The 21,008-nt window shown below is 48.4% G+C and overlaps 1 protein-coding gene across 3 annotated transcripts in view; it reads right to left on the reverse strand.

The window, feature by feature from the left end:
* The window catches only part of MAMLD1 (mastermind like domain containing 1), an 82,226-nt gene extending 75,484 nt beyond the window's left edge, over positions 1-6,742 (reverse strand). For 2 of the 3 annotated variants that reach the window (XM_039354696.1, XM_039354695.1), the window contains exon 1: positions 5,857-6,155. In XM_039354696.1, coding sequence (XP_039210630.1) covers positions 5,857-5,910 — 54 coding nt within the window. In that variant the 5' untranslated portion in view covers positions 5,911-6,155. Of the gene's footprint in view, positions 1-5,856; positions 6,156-6,559 lie in introns of those variants that run through there. The other variant, XM_039354697.1, reaches the window with a different exon arrangement.
* Between the last annotated feature and the right edge of the window lie 14,266 nt (positions 6,743-21,008).

Raw genomic sequence — 21,008 nt, forward strand, 5'->3', positions numbered from 1 at the left:
ATATCGTGGTCTTCTGAACACCCACGGGATTTTTATGTTAAGGAACAAGACAAGCACAGCCTTCTGGAGGTGCAACGTTCCACCACCCAGTTTTTTCCAATCGCTCATCTGCACACCGTGGTTGCCAACCAAAGCCTTCCTGTCGCTGGAGGAATTCCAAACTCAAAACTCATGTGTACCCAATCATGATCTGTTGCCTTTCCAAACGGGGCACCCCCAAGAATGATTGGCACTTTCATCTCAGCGTCCAAACAGAGCTGGACTGAAGATGCCCGAGATCTTTCCACACATTCTTCAACAAGCTTTCTAGCGCTTCTGTTTTCAGAGCTTAATGAGCACTGGGTCATCCTGGGGAGTTCTTCTAAATCAGGGGTCTTCAAACTTGGCCCTTTTCTGACTTGTGGACTTCAACTCCCAGAATTCCTCAGCCAGACACATGTGCCTGGCTGAGGAATTCTGGGAGTTGAAGTCCACAAGTCAGAAAAGGGCCAAGTTTGAAGACCCCTGTTCTAAATGATGAGCTCTCTAACGTGGTATGGGACCAAATAGACCAGTGTTTCCCAAACTTGACAATTTTAAGGCATGAGGACTTCAACTCCCAGAATTCCACAGCAGCAACGCTGGCTGTGGAATTCTGGGAGTTGAAGTCCACATGCCTTAAAATTGTCAAGTTTGGGAAACACTGAAATAGACCAACTAACAGAAGAACAGAGTTGGAAGGGACCTTGCAGGTCATCTAGTCCAACCCTCTGCCCACGCAGGAGACCTTACACCATATCTGATCAATGGCAATCCAGTCTCTTCTTGAAAGCCTTCAACCACTGCAAGAAATCTTGCCTTTGGTGAACTGTCTATCCCAGACATCTCTGAAGGAGATGCCGGATCAACTTGCTTGAATAAGAATCGGATCAAATCAAGCCATCAGTCCAGGAAACAGGGATATAAATCCTTAAAGTTGGTGAATACAGGAGATAAAAGAGATCCTGAAGCTTTCTTAGAATTCCTCCCCAACTTTAAGCTTGTCATGTCCTTCTCAGGGGAACCCATCCTAAAACCTGGACAGGTTCCATTTATTATCTGATTCTTTCACCGCCTTCATCTGTCTTGGCTCATGCAATCAGTTTTTCTCGGAAGAGTTAAACTTGTCGCTAGAAATCACACACTCCTTTGAAAACTACAGTTAGTCCTCGATTTACAAACACTTCATTGAGTGACGGTTTGGAGTTACGAGAACACTGAAAAAAAGTGACTTATTGCCATTTCTCACACTTAACAATCGTTGCAGCCTCCCCGTGATCAAAATTCGGATGCTTGGCAACTGCTTCATTATTTATGATGGTCGCTGTGTCCCAGTGTGTGTGTGTGTGTGTGTGTGTGTGTGTGTGATGTGATCCCCTTTTGTGACTTTCTAATGAGCAAAGTCATTGGGGGAAGCCCGATTTGCTTAACAACCTTAACTGCAGTGATTCACTTAACAACTGCGACAAGAAAGGTCGTAAAAAGGGGCAAGACTCACTTAGCAGCTGTCTCGCTTAAGAACAGAAATTTTGGGCTTAATTGTAGTCATAATTCGAAGACTGCCTTCCTTGATAAATGGATCCACCTATTCCATACAGCCCTGGTTTCACACACACCCCCCAGTCCTGGTCCACAGTTAGTTTAACCCAGCATTCTAAGCTAACATTTGGCCAATCCTATAATGGCTCAACCTTCCATGTAAAGTCAACCATACCTTCTCACTCCGTTCTGGGGGCCAAATCCAGCAACTTTATCATGCGCCCTCTTTACTACTTATCAAGGATAGTGAGTTTACACCCAACATTGCTTTCCTATCCTCTCTTTTATATCAAGATTTGAGGTAGTCACTTATATAAAGACTGAGGAACTATTTCAACCTGCAAACCTGTTTTAGTAGGCCACTTACTGTTTGACTGTTCTGTTTCTCCCACCTCTAAAGGAGTTCCAAAACTAACATGCATTAGGAGTTAATCAGAGATTAAAGAGCTAAACATAGAAAAATGAAAGAATTATATAATAGGAAAACAACATATTTCCTTACGAGGGGGAAAAGCCAAGTTTCTGAGCAGTAGCTGTTCAGATCAGCTACATCTCCACTCACAGGAATTATCTTGTGGGTGGAGGACAGTCTAAAAACAGCCCATATTAGAAGAGGCACCACCGGCCCTCATTTTTAATGATCCTCTCGACAGAAAATCCATATTTTGGGATCAAGGAATAGAAACCAGGCTGGAGTCTCTGTTGAGCTTCAGGATTGCCCTAACTAAACCAATGTGTTTTAGTTCAACCTTGATGGTGTAAGACTTCAACTCCCAGAATCCATTTTGGCTGGGGAATTCTGGGAGTTGAAGTCCACCCATCTTCGAGTCGCCAAGGTTGAGATACACACTGCTCTCCAGGAAAAGGAGGCACTTCCATCTCTTATGAAGCTTCTAATTCTTTGGAATAGATAGCTGCTTGTTTAGCCCAGGATGCTGAAGTGGCTCACCCACCTTCCTTCCCTGCGACACGCTTGGCTAGTTTTTTGGAGTCCGAGCAGTCCCTTGGACAATTCCCTTCTTACTGGTGCCAAATGAAAGAATCACTTCTGTGTTGACTTGGTCTTCTCTGTTGACACCCAGAACTACCTGGCCGCTGGAACCCAGACACACCTGCCCTTCTCCACACCTGTCCAATAACCTGTTTCTGAACAGGTTATTGGACAGGTAAGCCAAACTCCCCCCCATCCTGCCAATACACACAGGTCAGTTGAGCAACTCTACCACACAGAGGCCCTTTGCTAATTTCTAATCTTGCAGACCCCACAGACAGAAGATCTCACCTACCCTTAATATACTCAGGTGGGCCGTGTCCAGGGCTACAGTTTATCTCTGGTGAGTAAGGGGGGTGGGGGGGGTGGGGAAGGTTATTTACAGGTAATCCTCAACTTATGACAACCGAGTTCAGCATTTCCATGGCTAAGCAAGACAATTGTCTGGCCCCCTTTTCTTGCCACGGATGCTAAGTGAATCATTGCAGCGGTTAAGTCAGGAACGTGGCTGTGAAGGGAAACTGCCTTCCCCGTGGCCTTTGCTTCCCAGGAAAGGGGATCAGGTGACACTGCCACCGTCATAAATATGAGCCATTTGCCCAGCGGCTGGATTTTTGACCGCGTGACCCTGGGAAATGCTGCAGCAATGGCTGTAGGTGTGAAAAACTATCCCAAAGCTCTTTTTTTCCTGTGCTGTTATAACGCTGAACGGTCACTAAACGAATAGCTGTAACTGGGAGGACTACCTGTATTGACAAATTACTCTTGAAAGAATTTGCTCCCTTTCTTTGCAATTGTAAAAAAAAAAAAGAGAGAATTGGGAAGGAGTCGGAGCCCTCCCCCCACACACCTCGGCAAGTTGGCGAGAGGGAAAACCCACAAGCTGAGGCTGGCAATGGAGAGACCCCCCCCTCCTTCCCCACAACCTATTAATCTCCCGGTCCCAATGCCAGGATGAAGACACACACTGCCCTCCCTCTCTCCTCACTCCAGCCTGCAGGAAGGAGCATCTGAGAGAAAGCGGCTTTTAAAATGTATTATTCCAGGCAGGAGGAGCACTCTGAAAAGAAAGAGGGAGGGGGGGGAACTGTCATCCTCTTTCTCCTCTCGTGTCCCCCCCCCTCCTTCTGGGATTACTCTCCTCCTGATCACCCTGGTTACACAGCCACCCCTAAATACACACAACCCTTAGCAGGGATAACAAAAAACAGGGCTGTGTGATACCAGCCTGGGGGGGGGAGGCACCCAAAGCAGAGTCACTGTTCCCCTCCCCTTCCCCCTCTCCAAAAGTCTCAACTGGGGAGGGGTCATCTGCAGACAGGGTGGCAAATTCGGGGGGGGGGGAAGAGAAGAGAGATCCCCTGCAATTAATCAATCAGGAGGAGAACCAGCAAAGCGGCCACCGACTGACTGACTGACTGACTGGCTGCCTGCCTGCCTCCTCCTCCCCCCCCCCCGTGGGTTAAACAAGAGAGACAGCTGAAGTCTCCAGTCAACAACGCGGCCCTTGTTAATTCTGCAAAGTGGCTCCTTCAACCTTACCTCTTAATCACTGGCTGAGAAATCAAAATACTTTTTTTGGGGGGAGGGGGGGTTGTTAAAGAAATGAGTCAGCATGGGTGGAAAGAGACGGAGGAGGAGGAGGAGGACAAATTCACCACAACGCAAAAAAAAAAAAAATTAAAAAAAAAAGCAGCCAACTAAGGAACTTTGGGAGAAGCGTTTCCAATCGAGTTGTAAAAGAAGTTTGATTTATTTTTTATTTTCAACCCCCCCCCTCCCCACACCACCACCCGCGTGGAGGTGGAAGATGGGCAAGCAGAAGGAACAGAAAACAGATGTGGACCCCTACAAGCAGTTTACCAGGATGGCAGTGGGGTGTGTGTGTGTGTGTGTGTTTTCTGATTCAGACCTTTTCACCCTTTAGAAAAGGACGGGGGGGGGGAACAGCCCCGTGGGGATTTCAGGATGGGTCCTGATCGCGTGGGGAGGGGGGGGCAAGAACCCTTTTAAAGATAGAGACCCACCAAGATTTCAGAAGCAGCCAAGGGGGGGGAGGGGCATCCTCATACACAGAAGGAAGCTTTACCCCCCCCTTTTTTTTTCTTTCTTTTTTCTTTCTTCGGCTGCAAAAGGCTCATGGTAAAAAAAGTCTCGGCTCGGCGCGCGACTTCTACCGACCCCCCCACACACCTTTTTTTCCCCCTTCCCGCGAAGCCCGTTAAGCCCCTTCTGCGCAGCCAGCCTTTCCTCCGGAATAAAGGGAACCGGGCTTTTCCCCCCCCCCTCGCTTCGCGGGGAAGGGCTGCGGGACCCCCCCCACCACCCGCCCCACCAAAGGGGAGCCCGGACCCATCGGGCTCCGCGTTTCAAAGCCCCGCGCACCATTGAGAGCCGCCTTCGCATCTCTGCCCCTCTCTCCACCCTCTCGCCCCCCCCACGCAGCTTCGTGACAGGCTGAAGGGAGGGGGAGCGGGGGCGAAGGTGGGGGGGGGCTCCAGAACTGCGGGGTGGGGGGAGGTCGAGCCCACCGTCTCTGCCCCGGGTGCCCCGCGGGGGGAATGCGTGGGGGGGCGGTGGCACCCCTGTTCCTGCGTGGGGAGGCGGGTGAGGACGAGCGAGTCAGGAGCGCGTCTCCCCCGCTCGGTCGCCTCCGCCGCCGCCGCCGCCGGCAGCTGCTGCCGCTGCTCCCCAACCGGCCCCGCCGCCGAGACAGCGACACTTTGTCTGCCTCCGCCGAGCGAGCGAGCGCGCCCGCCCGCCGGCCCTGCCCTTCCCCCGCTCCGGAACGAGCCTGCTTTCCGAGAAGCCGCCCGGTGGCTTCCCTCTCGTCTCCGAGCCCCCGCCGCGGCCCGGAGCGAAGAAACAGCCCGCCGGCAGCCAGAGACCCCGGGGCAAGAGGGAAGGGAAGGGAGGGAGGGAGGGAAGGAGAGAAGGAAAAGGGAGAGAGGAAGGAAGGAAGGAAGGAAGGAGAAAGGAAGAGAGGAAAGGAGGGCGGGAGAAAGGGAGGAAAGGAAGGGAAAAAAAGAGGAAGGAGGGAAGGTGAAAGGAAGAGAGGAAGGGAGGGCTGGAGGGAGGAAAGGAAGGGAAAGAAAGAGAGGAAGGAGGGAAGGAAGGAAGGAAGGGAGGGAGGGAGGGAGGGAGGGAGGCAGGCCGTGGAGACCGCTGGCCGAGCCCCCCCCCCGGTTCTCGTCCTCCCCCGCGGGGCGCCTGTCTTGCGAAGATACAATGAAACTCCGGGACGAGAGAAGGCAGAGCGGCCGCCGCGCCCCCCCGCCCTCCCTCCCTCCCTCTCCCCCCGCGCTCACCGTGAGGTGCGGCTCCATGCGTGGTGCTTCGACCCGCGGGGAAACTAGGAGCATCTTGGAGCGGCGCTCGCCCAGCGCTTGACATCCACTTGGAAGCGCGGCGGGCGGGCGGGCGGCGGAGGGGCGCGAGGCGCGGGCCCTGCCGCTTGCCTGCCTGCCTCCTTCCCGGCTCCGGCGTGGCCCTCCCTGGCTCGGCTCGGCGCGGCTCCGGCCTCAGGTCCCCGACAAGTTCATCCCGGCGGCGGCTTGGCTAATGAGCCGCTGTCTGGCTCGGCGCTCGGCGCTCCCCGCCGGCCCCCGTTTCCTGGCCGGGGGGGGCGGAGTGGGCGAGCGGCGCGGCAGCCCATTGGGCGACGTCAGCTGGCGGGGCGGGGCCGGCGCCCCCGCCCCCTGCCCTGCCCGCGCCCCCGCCCCCCGCCCGCCTTAAAGGCGACGCTGCGCCCCGCCGACCGGCCGGCTGGACCAGCGAGGACCGGCCGGCTGCTAGCGGAGGTGGGATGCTGCGCCTGGTTTCCCCCGCTCCCCTCCTCCTCCTCCTCCTCCTCCTCCTCCGCGCAACTCCCGGCCTGCGCCGACCCGCCATCCTGAGCGAGGGATTTTTAAGGGATCTCGGCGCAAAGTCCGCGCAGCCGGCCGAGAGCGAGCCAGCCAGCCAGCCAGCCCGCGACCCCCTTTCCTCCTGGCTGGGCGAGCGCCGACTCACTCGCTTACTCACGGTCTGCCCGGGCGGACCCGGGCGAACTCCCCGGACCGGCTGCGCCAGCCTGGCCTCTCGCCTCCCTCTGGATCCGGCCGCCGCTGCCGCCGCCGCCTCCTCCTCGGTGGAGAGCCGGACCTTTTCCTGGACGCAACCCGGGGGCGCCGAGAGCGAAAGGGGAAGCGCGTCCCCTGCGGGCTACGCTGTGCCTGCAACTCCAGGAGGCCTGGGCTGAGGACCCTGGGAGGAGAGGATCCCATCCTGACCGGCTGGACAGCGCCCTGGGACTCCAGCTCCCATAAGCCTTGCCCGAGGAGGTTGACAAGAAAACCAAGCCTTTGACCCCTGTCTGGTTGTAATTGCTGTCCTAGGTATGGCTCCCTCCCTGGTGGATGTCTGCCCAACAGCCAGCCCGGTAGAAGAAAGAGGAACTGTCCATGGGATGCTGTGGCACATGGGACATGGCCTACCTGGATCTGGGACTTTTGGGGGGCGTTTGCAGGAGATGGATCTCCAACTTGGTTGGAGAAGATCAACTCTCAAGGCCAAAGCAGTGGCAAAGGGTTCAAGGGCCAGAACACCAGTGAGAGCAACCTTCGCTGTGATAATAGCAGGCACACAACTCTACAGCGTTAGTGTGCTGGGTCGGTTGACAGTCTGTGAACTGCGAGTTAGGGTTGAATGCTGGGTGCCAACTCAGTCACCGGGCTGTCTATCTATTTATCTAAGTCCTCCAAATAAACAAATAATTATACAAAGGGTCCTTGGTGCTCTCTGAGCTTGCTTGTTTCCTTTCAGATGTTTCATTCCCCAAACTAGGTAACATCAGTGCTGTAAGTCATTATATAATAATAAATAAATGATTCTTCTCACCAGTTTAAAAAAGGCAGCTCCGGTTGCTCAGATCCTTTACCAGGGACTGGTGCCATGACGCTGTTAAAATCTTTGTGTCCTCTCTCCCAAAGTGATCCGTTTTCTGGAAAGTCTGCACCGCTGAAGCTCATGCTGTGGTTTTAAGGATAATATTGTCACCCTCCTCTTTTGGCGTTAAGATTTTTCATTAAGAACTATTTTTGAGCAGTACTATCACCGTTTAAGCCGTCTGTGACTGGAGAGCTGTAGACGAAAGGGAAAAAAGACGCCAACCAAACGATTTCCGCTCATTTTAATCTCTCCTCATTAGAAGTAAACTCTCCCTTGGGTCAAATGGAGCTTTTGGAGATTTCACGGACATCTCCGTGTGGTTTTCTGGATGAGACAAAAGTATTTGCTCGTCCCTGCTTCTGGACTCTCCATTCAAGTTTCTTCCTGTCTTGCAGATGTTCTCAAAGTTCCCCATTCAGGAATTAACCCAGATCAACCCTGCTTAACCTTTAGGATCAGCCAGGATTGGCTGGGCTTCGTTTAGACCCCGCCAAAACATTTTTTTTTAAACATGCAGACTCCCCACTGCATCTTTCACATACGAGGCATGGCAGAGGGTTTTCTATGCCCTGTTCAAGCAGCAAATTCTCACACCCAAAACAAGGTTAGGAACATTTACTTTGCTCAGGTTGAACAGGGCAGAACCTTTAGCCCTGGACGTCTCTGCTTAGCCCTGTAGACGGGATTGCTAGGATCACCAAGAGTCACACACAGCTGAATGGATACCACCACCATCATCTGACAGTGGGAGGGAGGGAAGGAGAGGGAGAGAGGGGGGGAGAGAGGGAGGAGGAAGAAGGAGGGAGAGGAGGAAGAGAGAGATGGGTTAAGGCAGGGCTCTTCAAACTTGGCCCTTTGATGACTTGTGGACTTCAACTCCCAGAATCCCCCAGCCAGCATGCCTGGCTGAGGAATTCTGGGAGTTGAAGTCCACAACTCATCAAAGGGCCAAGTTTGAAGAGCCCTGGGTTAAGGCACCTGGGTTAAGGCTAGAATTTGGCGCAGCAGTTAGAGTGCAGTACTGCAGGCCACTTTAGCTGACTGTGTTCAGCAGGTCAGCAGTTCAAATCTCACCGGCTCAAGGTTGACTCAGCCTTCCATCCTTCCGAGGTAGGTAAAATGAGGACCCAGATTGTTGGGGGCAATGTAAATATATATATATATATACATTGCTTACTGGTGTACACTGCTTAGAGAGTGCTTGCACTTAAAGCGGTATATAAGTCTCATAAATAAATAAATAAATTCCGGAGAGTGTGAGTTCTAATCCCACCTTAGACATGAAAGCCAGCTGGATGATTTTGGGCCAATCACCAGGAGACAGTGAATTCTAGTCCTGCCTTAGGCTTGAAAGCTGGCTGGGTGAATTGAGGCCAATCCCCAGGACAAAATGAGTTCTAGTCCTGCTTTAAGCATGAAAGCTGGCTGGGGGACTTTGGGCCTATCGCTCACTCAACGCAACCCACCTTGCTGGGCTGGTTATGGGGAAAATAGAAGGAGTATTAGATATATTCACCCCCCCCCCGAGTCATTTATAAAAATAATAAAATAAAATTTAACAATAAATGAAAACGGAAACAGTCTAGGACGGGTTCATTCTGTTCTGCGCACCCACCCACCCACCTTTGCTTCCCCAAAGTTGAGCACGTGACCTAAAAATGCAAATTTGGCTGAGCTCAGGGCCAGTCCCGTGCGGGAAGCAAACAGCAATATACTGCGCCAGCATCTTGGTATGCTGCTTCCGTCATTCTGATGGAATGTTATCTTAGCTGGAAGAAAGCCATTTTGAAAACAATACGCAGCAATTTCTTCAAAGCAAGTGGGGTAGTTTGGTTACCTGTGATTTAATTGCCAGGGACACGATGAAAGCCCGTCAGTTAGATTAGCTTGCTGGGATCTTTGATCGGAGCTCAGTTGCAACTCCTGGGCTACTGTTGTATCATGGTTGCTAGTTGCTGCTTCAGCCATCTTTCTTTCATTCATTTCCAACCCCCAGCCCCAAAGAAATAATGGGATCCTAAGCAGCCTTTTATGTCTGGATCACCCATTCTGCTAAAGCAGGGGTAGGCAACCTTGGCTCTTTTATGACTCGTGGACTTCAACTCCTGGGTGGTATCCCAGCATAGCTGGCTCAGGAATTCTGGAGTTGAAGTCCACGAATCATAAAAGAGCCAAGGTTGCCTATCCTTGGGCTAAATCATGGTTTATTTGACCCTGGCGTATTTCACAAACAGGGGAATCCTAGGTGCTGTCTGAGCTTCGTGGTTGGCTTAGCAATGTTTCATTATCCAACTAGGTAACATCATCAATGCTGGTAGAAGAATGGATGATGTTATTTAGCTGGGTTATGAAACGTTTGCAAGCCAACAACCCAGTTCAGAGAGCTACCAAGGATTCCACAATTCAGTTTTAACCCACAGTTGTTCTCTTCCACTGATTTCATAAACTGCAATGAACTGGCTGTGTTCAACTGGCTAAGCCAAAAGACCGCAGGCAGAACAAAATCACAGCCAGGGTTTTTGGTTGTTGCTGGTTATTTACACAACCAGGAAGTCGGTTGGATATTATTGTTTCCAGGTCTTCGTTGGCACCTGGCTGATGCTTAAGGCTCAATTTAAACTGCTGGTTTCTACCCTTCAGTCTCGAAAGCAGATCAATACTGTATCTGAGATACAATCTACCAGCCAAAGACTTTAGAAGAATGTCTGTTCTATGTTCCTCAAATAGCTGAGGTCAGCTTTGGAACTACGCAAGGAAGAAGGACCTTCTCAAGGGCAGCTGGATCTGGAATTTCCTACTTTGGGGGCTTAGCTGTCCCCTTCCTTTCCTCTTTTCGATGGGTGAGAGGAAATAAAGCATATCAGGAACGGCTGCTGGAATTGGGTATGTCTAGTTTAATGAAGAGGGGGCCGTGCCCTCACTGTTTCCAGAATGGCTTCGTGGGCCACATGAAACCACTTCGTGGGCCGCATCCGGTCCCCGGGCCTTGTGTTTGACATGTCTGACCTAGAGTAATTGTGACACCTGCAAAGGCCAATGTTATTTTTTTTTTATCAGCAATGCAAGATGTTGAAGATGTGGTCCCCTCTGTTTTTAGAAAGTGCAGAACAACCCAAAACAATCATTTTGCAAGTGTCTCCCAATTAGATAAAGCTTCTGGCTTCCTCTTATTCACAACCGTTGCCGATTGTGTTTCCCCCTTTTAAACTGCAGTGGGGGGACGAGACCAACTCTAATCCTATCAGCGCAACAAAAGTCCTTGTGTGCTGCTGCAGATGCAAAGGAGCCTGAGATACATCATGTATGCTCAGATAAGAGTATTTAATTACCTTTCCAGGAGATTGCATTGTGTCCAGCGGAGCCCAGGGCACTGCAGCCGTCATAGGAACAGCCTGCCTCCAGAAGTTGTGGGTCTCCAGCACTGGAAGTTTTTAGAGAAAAGATTGGATAACCATTTGTATGAAATGGTATAGGTTCTCCTGCTGGAGCAGGGGGCTGGACTAGAAGACCTCCAAGGTCCCTTCCAGCTCTATTCTATTCTAAGGTGCCGGGTGAATTATTTTAGCTCATGCTTGAGGCATTCTCCCGGGATCATGTCAGAGAGGAAGCATCCAGCAGAAAGCTTTGAAACACACACACACACAAACACACACACACACACACAAACCGAGGCAGCACAGGCGCACATACCATGTTCTCACAGTGAAAAAATGCAAGAATTCCAGGAAGCCGGGGAAATCTTGTCATTTGACCTTTTTTCCCACCCCCTTTCCAAGAGAGATGGGCTCACAAAGAATGATTTCTAAATGATTTCTAACTTTCCAAACATTTCCAGAGATTTAAAGTCTCCTGGCTATTGTCGGCCTACTTCCTCTATGGGTAATAATAAAACAATTTTTTAAAAAGTGGTCGGTGTTTTTTTTTTTTCCCAAATGGCCACACACCTCGCCTTTAAAAGCACCGGACCAAAAAGCATAATCTAGTTTGAGCAGCTTACGGCCGAATCGGTGGGGATTTTTTCATTTGCACCCAACGGAAAAGGGCCGCGCTGGAAGAATTAAATTACAGTGCAGGCAGTTCTGGACTTACGACCCCATTGTTTGGCAGACTGTTCAAAGTTATGAAAAAAAACCTCCCTGGAGGGGAGAGATACTTACGACCTAGATTCAAAGTTATGACGGCTGACCCCCTCCTGTAGTCACATGATCACACTTTGGGCACTGAGTCACCAAGCTGAATAATGGCTGTTTGCAACATCCCGCAGGAACATGACTGCTCTTTTTAATGACCGTTCTGCAGAAAACCAGCAACATGTTACTTTTCCGCAAAAACGGCCCACGGTAAACCATTGATTTGCTTAACAGCTGCAACAAAAAAGGTCATGAACGTCAGTTGGTCACATGGGTGACCCAATTTATGACGGTCACGAGTTATAAGGGTGTCGGGCAGGCTCTATAATGGTTGTAATTCAAGGACTAAATGTAAATTGGGGGAACGCCTTTTTTAATACCAATCCTGCTGACCCAGTTTTTTCTCTGCCTACCTCGCCAGGCTGTTGTGGGGATAGAACCTTCTCTGAGTTACAGGAAGAATTTAAATTGGGGTGAAGAGTTTGTACTGTGGTCTGAATTCGAATCCCCCTCCCCCTCAGTGTAAACATTTGCAGAAGGGGGAAAAAAAAGATATTCTTCTATCGAACGTCTTCACAGGGACATCCAAGGGAAGCCAAACTGCAACCTCTGTGAAATGATCTTTTCCACGTCCTCTGGGTAACCAGACCTCAGTCAAAACTCAGGCTCGGCGGGTGAGCTGCCCTTGTGACATTTGGCAACCTGGACGCCTGTGGGTGGACAAGTTGTGCCGTCTGTTTTCACTTTGCGTAGTGTTTATTTGGTGGTTGCTAAATTCAGGAGGGCAAAGAAACAGCACGCAGCCACATGAATCACAACCCCGGGAAAACTGACGGTAATTGCTCAGTCGGTTCAAGAATTTGGAGCAAGGAAAAGAGAAACACACCCATTTCTTTCCTTTGTTTTTCCCTCCCCAGCCCAGGCAGCCAACTTCCGGAAAAGGGCAGGGGAAGTGGCGAGTGGAAAGGATCCCAAAGAAATCAATGACACTTAAATGCACTTTACTCTGCCCTGGGTTAGGTCCAGAGCGAAGTTAATTATTAATGCCACGTGTAAAATAACTTGCAAGGCAATCGTAGCAAACTTCCATTAAGACCGACTGGCCAGCAACAGGCCGCTTCATCGATCCTCTTGTGTAATGCTCTCGACATTGTGTAGGGCAGTCAAAGTTTCGTGTTTGAGCACAGAAGGAAAATGCGGGTGAATTCTGGTTGGGGAGCAACAGCACACGGGGAACGACATGGTCATGATGTGTACTATATGCACACGGTCGTATATGTAGCAATCATGTATGAAAACCATACCTTCCTTCCTTCCATCCTTCTGTCTTTCCTCCCTCCCTCCATTTCCTTCCTTCTTTCTTTCTTTCTTTCTTTCTTTCTTTCTTTCTTTCTTTCTTTCTCTTTCTTTTTCTTTCTTTCTTTCTTTCTTTCTTTCTTTCTTTCTTCCCTCCATTTCTTTCTTTCTTTCTTTCTTTCTTTCTTTCTTTCTTTCTTTCTCTTTCTCTTTCTTTCTTTCTTTCTTTCTTTCTTTCTTTCTTCCCTCCCTCCATTTCTTTCTTTCTTTCTTTCCTCCCTCCCTCCCCTCCCTCCCTCCCTCCCTTTCCTCCCTTTCTTCCTCTCTCCCTCCCTCCCTCCTATTTTAATTATCTACCTCCTTCCCCCACTTTATCACAGTGCTGGTTAAGTGTTTTGTGAAGCCTCTGGACTTCCAAATCAAGTTATGGGTTGTGATGTCCCTGGAAAAAGACCAGAGTCATTTGCCCTTTGCTAAGACATTATTAGCACTCAGCTCCCGGTTTTAATCAGTGCGGCAAGCCACAACTTAAGCCGACCTCCTGGATCTGGGAGAGAGAGCCCTCTTTGACATCTCTTTGGAAATGACAGCTTACTATTTCATTCCTAGGAACTCCTTCCTCCTACAATTTGCCCTTCAGGTTTTATGCAGCATCGTTTTGTCTCTCCGTGTGTCTCTCTCTCTCCTCCTTCCAGCCACGATCCAGTGAAATCCTATTGAACTGACCTATTTTTCTCCTAAAGGACAAGTGAGCTGTGAAGAATATTCAACCTTGATTTCTGCAAATATTCATAACTATTTATTCATGGTGCTGTGAATTTTTATTTATTTTTTGCCAGTGCCTTTCCCCCTCTCTACGCAATTCTTGTATGGTTCATTTCGCGAGTTCATCTTTCATTTTTATTCGTGGCTAACTTCCTTTTTTATTGAGATTTTGGGGGACCCAAATCGGTAGATAAATGTTTTAAACAAATAACGACTTTGCTAACGCAAGGACCGATGCGCAGTTCTTGGATTCCCAAATTAAATTAAGTAATTCATGCTTATTTAAGATGGTATGTGCAAGTGAACACCGAATTCTTATTTCGCACCCAGTTTGAATATTTGCAAGAAAGCACATCCTGATTGTTCTTAGAAGGGTTACTGAGTTCATCACCATAAGAAAAAGAAAGCCCCCAGTTTTTATAGATCCATGAGGTTCATTTTGCATATCCAACTCCAGGCACAAGGAAATCTGCCAAGGATTTCATGCACAGATCCAGATTTTCTATAGGTGTCGTATTCCTGCCCCCAAATGGATCGACGTGCCTGTTGGAATCCTTGGGTAAGGACTCTCATCTGCTTTGTTTTAAGCATCTTTCCCCCCTAGTGAAACAGGGGGGCTAAATTATCTGGGGCAAAGAGATTTTAATATCTCCCAAGGAATCACGCTTATTGAAGGGGACAGCCTATAAATTAGAGCTTAAGTTAAAAATCAATTTCTAGATAATACGCATCCCTCAAAGACAGATTGTTTGGTTTGCAGGGGCCTTGTATCAAAACTTTAATTAGAGCCCCTTTTAAATAAAACCTGTCCTACGTTATATCGCTAATTGGCTTGACCCGCTTGGAAGGAGATTATTCCGGCTGCTCCAGCTACAGGGAAGGGGTGCTAATAAAATTTATGCTTTCAGTCTTTGACAAGTCCTTATTGTGTATTTGAGGAAGGTGTGGGCTGGGAGCTAGCCCCCCACCAGTCCCAAAAAAAGGGGGTAATATCTCAAAAATCAACTGCTCTTCTTTGATGCTCACGCACCTTGCACTGGGTCAGTTGTCCGTGTCAGGAGAACCACCGCCTGCCTTTGGCATCAGCTGAAGAAGAAGCTGTGTTCACATTTCACAAAAGCCACAATAGAAATAGAACAACCTGGGGGAAGGGGGGGGGGAGGCAGATCTATCTTAGAGTGGGAATTCAAGCAGATGTGTAGAAGATCTATCTATATCTTGGTGTGCTTGAGATGGGAGGGGCACAGGGTTCTTTTGCCTGGATTAAGATCTGAGCCGAGAGCCTGTTGGCCTTTTGAGAAATGGTTCTAACCTATGTGCCCAGGTATGTGGGTCAAGAAGTTAGTTAGCCCCAGATGGGTTGATTACTGGGGGCCAGGGTTGGCTGCTAGTCTGCTGCTGAGTTTGATGAAATGCAAAGCTAACAAGGAAAGGAACAAAGGAAAAGGTTTTGTCTTCAAATGCCAGTGAAGTTCTACATTTCCAAGGGCTAAGGAGGAGGAAGAGGAGGAGGAGGAGGAGGGGAGAAGAAGCAGAAGGAGAAGGAAGAAGAAGAAGGAGAAGGAGGAGGAGGAGGAGGAGATGGAGAAGGAGAAGCAGGAGAAGGAGGAGGAAGAAGGATAAGGAGGAGGAGGAGGAAGAGGAGGAGAAGGAGGAGGAGGAGGAAGAAGAAGAAGGAGGAGGAAGAGGAGGAGGAAGAGGAGAAGAAGGAAAAGGAGAAGCAGAAGGAGGAAGAGGAGAAAGAAGGAGAAGGAGAGGAAGGAGAAGGAGAAAATATGCATAAGAATATGATCTCCATGTCTTGTGACTTCCTTGCAGTTCAACGGTACTGAAACACACCTCAAGCTTTTGGGGCTCCCTCCTTTCGCGGTGTCCCTAATACCCATCAGTTCCCTTCTCCACCCTGCCCCAGGTTTCAGCAGCTTCACCTGCTTAGGTGCTGTGGATCCCCAGTCTCCAAGTCCGTCTCGGCCTCCCACTCCCCAAAGGGCTGCTCAATGGGGCACGGAGGCAGTTGGTGGCACCACGTTCACAGACACTGAGGTCAGAGGGAAGGAACAGAACTCAGCTTGAGTCCCAAGGAAGCTGGGTCCACAACATCTCTCCAGCAAGGAAAGAGAGAAATAATTTGTTTGGCAAAAACAGGGCTCTGTGAAAGGGCCGGACAAAGTTGGATTCATTTGCAAGCTCAGCAGATGTTCGGGCGATGAATGGAGAGATTGATTTCAGAGCATCTCTGGGTGCAAATGCCAACCCCGTCCAGTGGCTTTGAAGGTCTGCAAGATAATGTTGAGATTCGGTATCCAAAATATCTCCATGTGATCTCATTTTCCTAAATCTAAATATAGATTGGCTTCTTGCATTGCCTAGCTTTGTTCGGTATCCTTTCTGATGGGGAGGGGGGCAAGGGGGGGAGAGAAATCCCTCCTAATTGTAATCATTGCCTTATTTTGGTTGCTTGCATTGCTCCAGATGTGGACATTGGAACTTAATCTTAATTAAACTTAATCTGTCGTCAACCTCTTTGCTGGACCAAAGGTAATAAATGACCACCTTGTGTGTGTGGTTTTTTTTTTTGGAAGGGTCCCTTGCTTGATCAAAGGGATGGACTAGAAGGCCTTCAAGGTCCCTTCCAACTCTGCCATTCTGCGTTCTGAATCCCTGCTCCTGGGCGCAGAATAGCTTTTTTTCACTGCTGTTTATTCTAAAATTTCTTTCTGTTCTATTCTTTGCTTTCTCTACGGCTGAGGGTTTTAAAAGAATAAACTGAAGTTTTGCCACTGTGTGTGTGTGTGTGTGTGTGTGTATGTGTGTGTGTGCCTGTGTCTGTTTATGGAGTAGAGAGCTGGCAGACGGGGACACCTTGATCCCTTTGAGTTGATGGATGCCAACCATCTCTGCTGGGTGGAGCTGGGGAGAGGAATAAAGCAGGGCGGTTGGGCAGGAAGAGAAACATCAGAAGTCCTCCCTGTTAATCTTCCACCGTGTGTGCACTCCCACAGAGGAAATATCTGTTAAATGCATTCATCGGGGCCGCGATTTGAATGCAGCAGAGGAAGCCGAGTGAACGATGCAGATTAAATCTCTCAGAAGGAGGCTGGCTCGGAACAAAAGTATTTCCACTGGAAAATCAAAAGGGTTCTCTCTGATCTGGTAGATCAAGTCAGGAGAACCCCATAGGATGCAGCTAACTGAGCAGGAGAAGCGAGAGGCAGCTTCTGTTTCTCCAGCACGCTGATGGCTTGAGGGACTTCTTATCAGAGGAAGAATTAGAATTATCATTATAACTTAAATACAGGCAGTCCTTTCGTTCAGTGACTGTCTGAAGATACTGGGGGAAAAAAAGTGAGCTATGACCCCGTTTTTCACACTTAGGACCCTCGTAGCACTTCCAGGGTCGTATTTAGGACCATTGCAGTGTCCTGGGATCATGTGATCCCCTTTTGGGATCTTTCGAACAGCAAAGCCAATGGGGAAGCCAGATTCAATTCACAACAGCAGTGGTCCATTTATCAGCTATGTCCAGAAAAGTCATAAAATGGGGCAAAACTCATTTAACTCTCTTGCTTAGTAACAGAATGTTTGGGTTGAATTATGACTGTAAGTCAAAGACTACCTGCAGACCAGGGACTCCATCTTCCTTGTCAGGGGAACATTAACTCAAGACGCATGATAATCCATGATCCACAACTAAGAGCAACAAAGATGATCAGGGGACTGGAGGCTAAAACATATAAGGAACAGTTGCTGGAATTGGGTCTCTCTAGTTTAATGAAGAGAAGGATGAGGGAGCACATGATAGCAGTGTTCCAGTATCTCAGGGGTTGCCCCAAAGAAGAGGGAGTCAAGCTGTTCTCCAAAGCGCCTGAAGGCAGGACAAAAAGCAAGGGGTGGAAACTAATCAAGGAGAGAAGCAACCTAGAACTACGGAGAAACTTCCTGACAGTGAGAACAATTAATGAATGGAACAACCTGCCTCCAGAAGCTATGACTGCTCCAACACTGGAAGTTTTTAAAGAAGAGATTGGACAACCATTTGTCTAGGATGATAAAGGGCCTCCTGCCTGAGCAGGGGGTTGGACTAGATGACTTCCAAAGTCCCTTCCAACTTTATTATTACTATTATTAATTAGTTTGGCTGCAAGGCGACCTGGATGACCAAGCGAGAAATGGTGAGGTGTGGACCCATGTTCCATCCATCCAAGTTGAACAAATTATTAGTGTTTTAATCATTATTAAACAGCCGTGCATACCTTTCGGAAAGAATTTAAAGAGTTTTGGCCACACTATCCTGACCATGTTTATTTGAGAATTCTGTGTCACTGAGTTCAATCGGTTCCATTCCCAAAAGGATATTTACCACTCCCACCAAAGCGTTTGCCTCATTGCTGAGAAGAGGAGAGTGAAGGAGGCTGGCTTCAACTGAGAAGGACCCTTGGACCTGGCGTTCAAGGCTGTGATCACTCGTTGTCAAACGAGCTGTGCGATTTCAGGCTGGAGTTCAACCCTGGTAATCTTTGGCATGCCAAACATGTGTTTTGCTGAAGACCTCCATTAAAACATAATGAGAACATCTCAGAAGATACCTTGCGCCAGCAGATGGACTTCCCAGTTCAGAATTTTCTGCTCAGAGTCTGGCAGCCTTTTGCAGTCATCCCTGGTGGTTGATTTTGAACTCTACCCACCTTCTTGTTCAGCTTTTCTCAAGCTGGCCTCATACAGGTGTATTGGATAAAACTTCCCCAAATTCTCACACTGGCCGTTCTAGCTCAGGTATTGGGAAATTGAAAAAGGACACCTTTCAGGCTACTATGACTCATAAACCTTCTGTAGCTCTGGGAATATTATAATCCTAGAGGAAACAAGCTGTACATCCACCTTCATTTACCTAGAAGAAGACTTCTTGACCTTTGTTGGGTTTACTTCTAAGTAGATGTCGTCCTAAGAGCTGCTGGTCACCCTGGATGATCCCAAACATCTTTATGACAGCCTGATCATGAAGTCAACATTTTCCCTGCTGTTCCTTTCCTACCTTTGTTTATACCTTTATGAACCAGCTGGGGACAACAGCTAGTCCCTTCCCAAGCAGTGTCTTCCCTGTAGGATTTGGAACTCATTTGTTCTGCTTGTTCCTGAGCCCAGGAGATTTGAGAGAAAGAGAGAGAGAGAGAGAATAACTCAGTAGGCTGAGTAAAATTAATAGGCCAGGAAGAGTTAGGTAATAGCATCAGTGATGGAGGAGTGAGGTTTCCTGGCTGGTTCTTTGCTCTGCCAGTCTTGGCTGGTAAACAAACCAGAAACAAACTAGTTAATACCTTGCCTGGATGTTGGCTTTAAAGAGGGGTAACTCAGGGTTGTTGGTATCCTTCCTTGATTTTGGCTTGTATTTTTTAAATGGTAAGTAGATGGCGGTTATTTCTATGAGTTTATCGATGGCTGATCTGTCTAAATTATTATAGGAATAGAGGTCTCTCCCCCCCTCCCCATTTTTCATTTGCTCAACTGCATTTCAGATGTCCTTGTTTACTATTTTCAGCTTTCTCTTCAGCTTCCCAGCCCTGGAGTATTGTGGAAAATATTGTTTTTCACTCTGCCCCAAAGGAACTGGGATGTCCTTGGGGGAGAAAGGGAGGAAAAGGAGAAAGAAAGAAAGAAAGAAAGAAAGAAAGAAAGAAAGAAAGAAAGAAAGAAAGTTCCAGATGTGCATCATGGAAGATCTTTCTTCCAAACTTCCTTTTGCACACAGGTTGTAAAACGTTCTAAAGGTTTAGCAACACAAAGTGAACACAATGTTTTCAGGATTGTCATGTGGATAAAATGAGGTCAGAGGAGGCCTTGGCCACCTGACACCAAATCTAGATATGTAATCAATTAATCAATCAATCTACAGGGAAAACTAGAGAATGGGTGCTCTCCCTTAATCATGCAACAAGTCAAATAAATACATGGTGGGCATGTAATTTGCACCCCAGGACAAGACAGTCTTCCAAATAATCAATTTTCAGAAAACGAAAGCAAACAAATGGAACATATGTTGAGCCACAACTGATTGACAGCTGACATAACAGATTGTCAGGTTTAAAGAGCTGGCCAGTTAACCAGCTGATATAATGAGTTAGATTCCTAGCTGCAATTGTGCATTCTTTCTCATCCTCCCAGGGGTCTCAGCCTCTGAAAGGCAGCAAAACCACTTCTCCCCAATTCTTTAACCAGGTGCGCACAGGTGTGTGTGTGTGTGTGTGTGTGTGTGTGTGTGTGTGTGTGTGTGTTGTGTGAATGAAACAAGGATACAAGAATTCATGAGGGGGACACGAATGTGACCGTGGATCAGACCCTCCAAAACAGCTGTCAGCAGCGCAGAAATTGCCCATGACATAAACATCATGAAAGATTTGCTCCAAAATTATCTAGCGACAGGATCTCTTTCTTGCTGAGGTCCAGGCCGGTGGTGGTGCTGGAAAAAAAAGAAAAAGAAAAAAAAGAAAACAGGTGCCTGATCTTCCGTGTGATCTTTTTTTAATCAAATTCCCCTTTTTAATGGGATGCCTTTTGCCGAGTTTAAGGTCACTTCAGTCACCGCGGTGTTAAGGTTTTTCAATCAAACCTTTTAAATGCCAGCCCTATAACTGCTTTTGAAACATTTCCACAGCTCCGTTGGAGATTGTCGTGGGACAAAGGAGATTTTCTACGCACGTTGATGGACGATCGTTGGAAGAGCCACATGGGAACGTTAGAGGACGGCCTCGGGTCAGGCCGAAATGCCCAGCCCACGATTTATATTTTGCACCAAAACGGTGGTAGATAATGAATCCAGAGACGATGGCGGTTCAATGGCGGCACAAAATAGAGAGATTTCAGATTCAGCGAGTGCAAAGGAACATCCAGGCTAAGAGCAAAAGGACAAGCCGCAAACTAAGTGGACAATGACTCACTGGCACAACAGAATTGTGAATTCGAATTGATGCCAAAGATTCACAGAGGTCTCCATCACAACCTCTAAGTGGAAGTTATGACTTACTCAGTGGCTTCACCCAGTTCTGAGTGCAAAAACCAAGAACTTCAAGTCGTTGTCAAGTTACAGCCATTCAGGACGTTTTTTCACTCGCCCGTTGCAGCAGCATCCCCCACGGTCATGTGATCAAAATTCAGATGCTTGGCAGCTGGTTCATACTTATGACGGTCGCAGTGTCACAGATCTACTTAACAGCCGTGTTACTAAATTAATACCTGCAGTGTTCAATTAATGCTCTGAACTGGGTTGTTTTCTTGCAGACGTTTCATGACCCAACTGGGTAACAACATCCCTGCTAGAAGAAAGTGGGGTGTGTGGAGAGGAGGAG

This window comes from Crotalus tigris, unplaced genomic scaffold (genome assembly GCF_016545835.1).
Source record: "Crotalus tigris isolate CLP2741 ecotype Arizona unplaced genomic scaffold, ASM1654583v1 scf7180000018585.330925593:3314079, whole genome shotgun sequence".
NCBI lineage: Eukaryota > Metazoa > Chordata > Lepidosauria > Squamata > Viperidae > Crotalus > Crotalus tigris.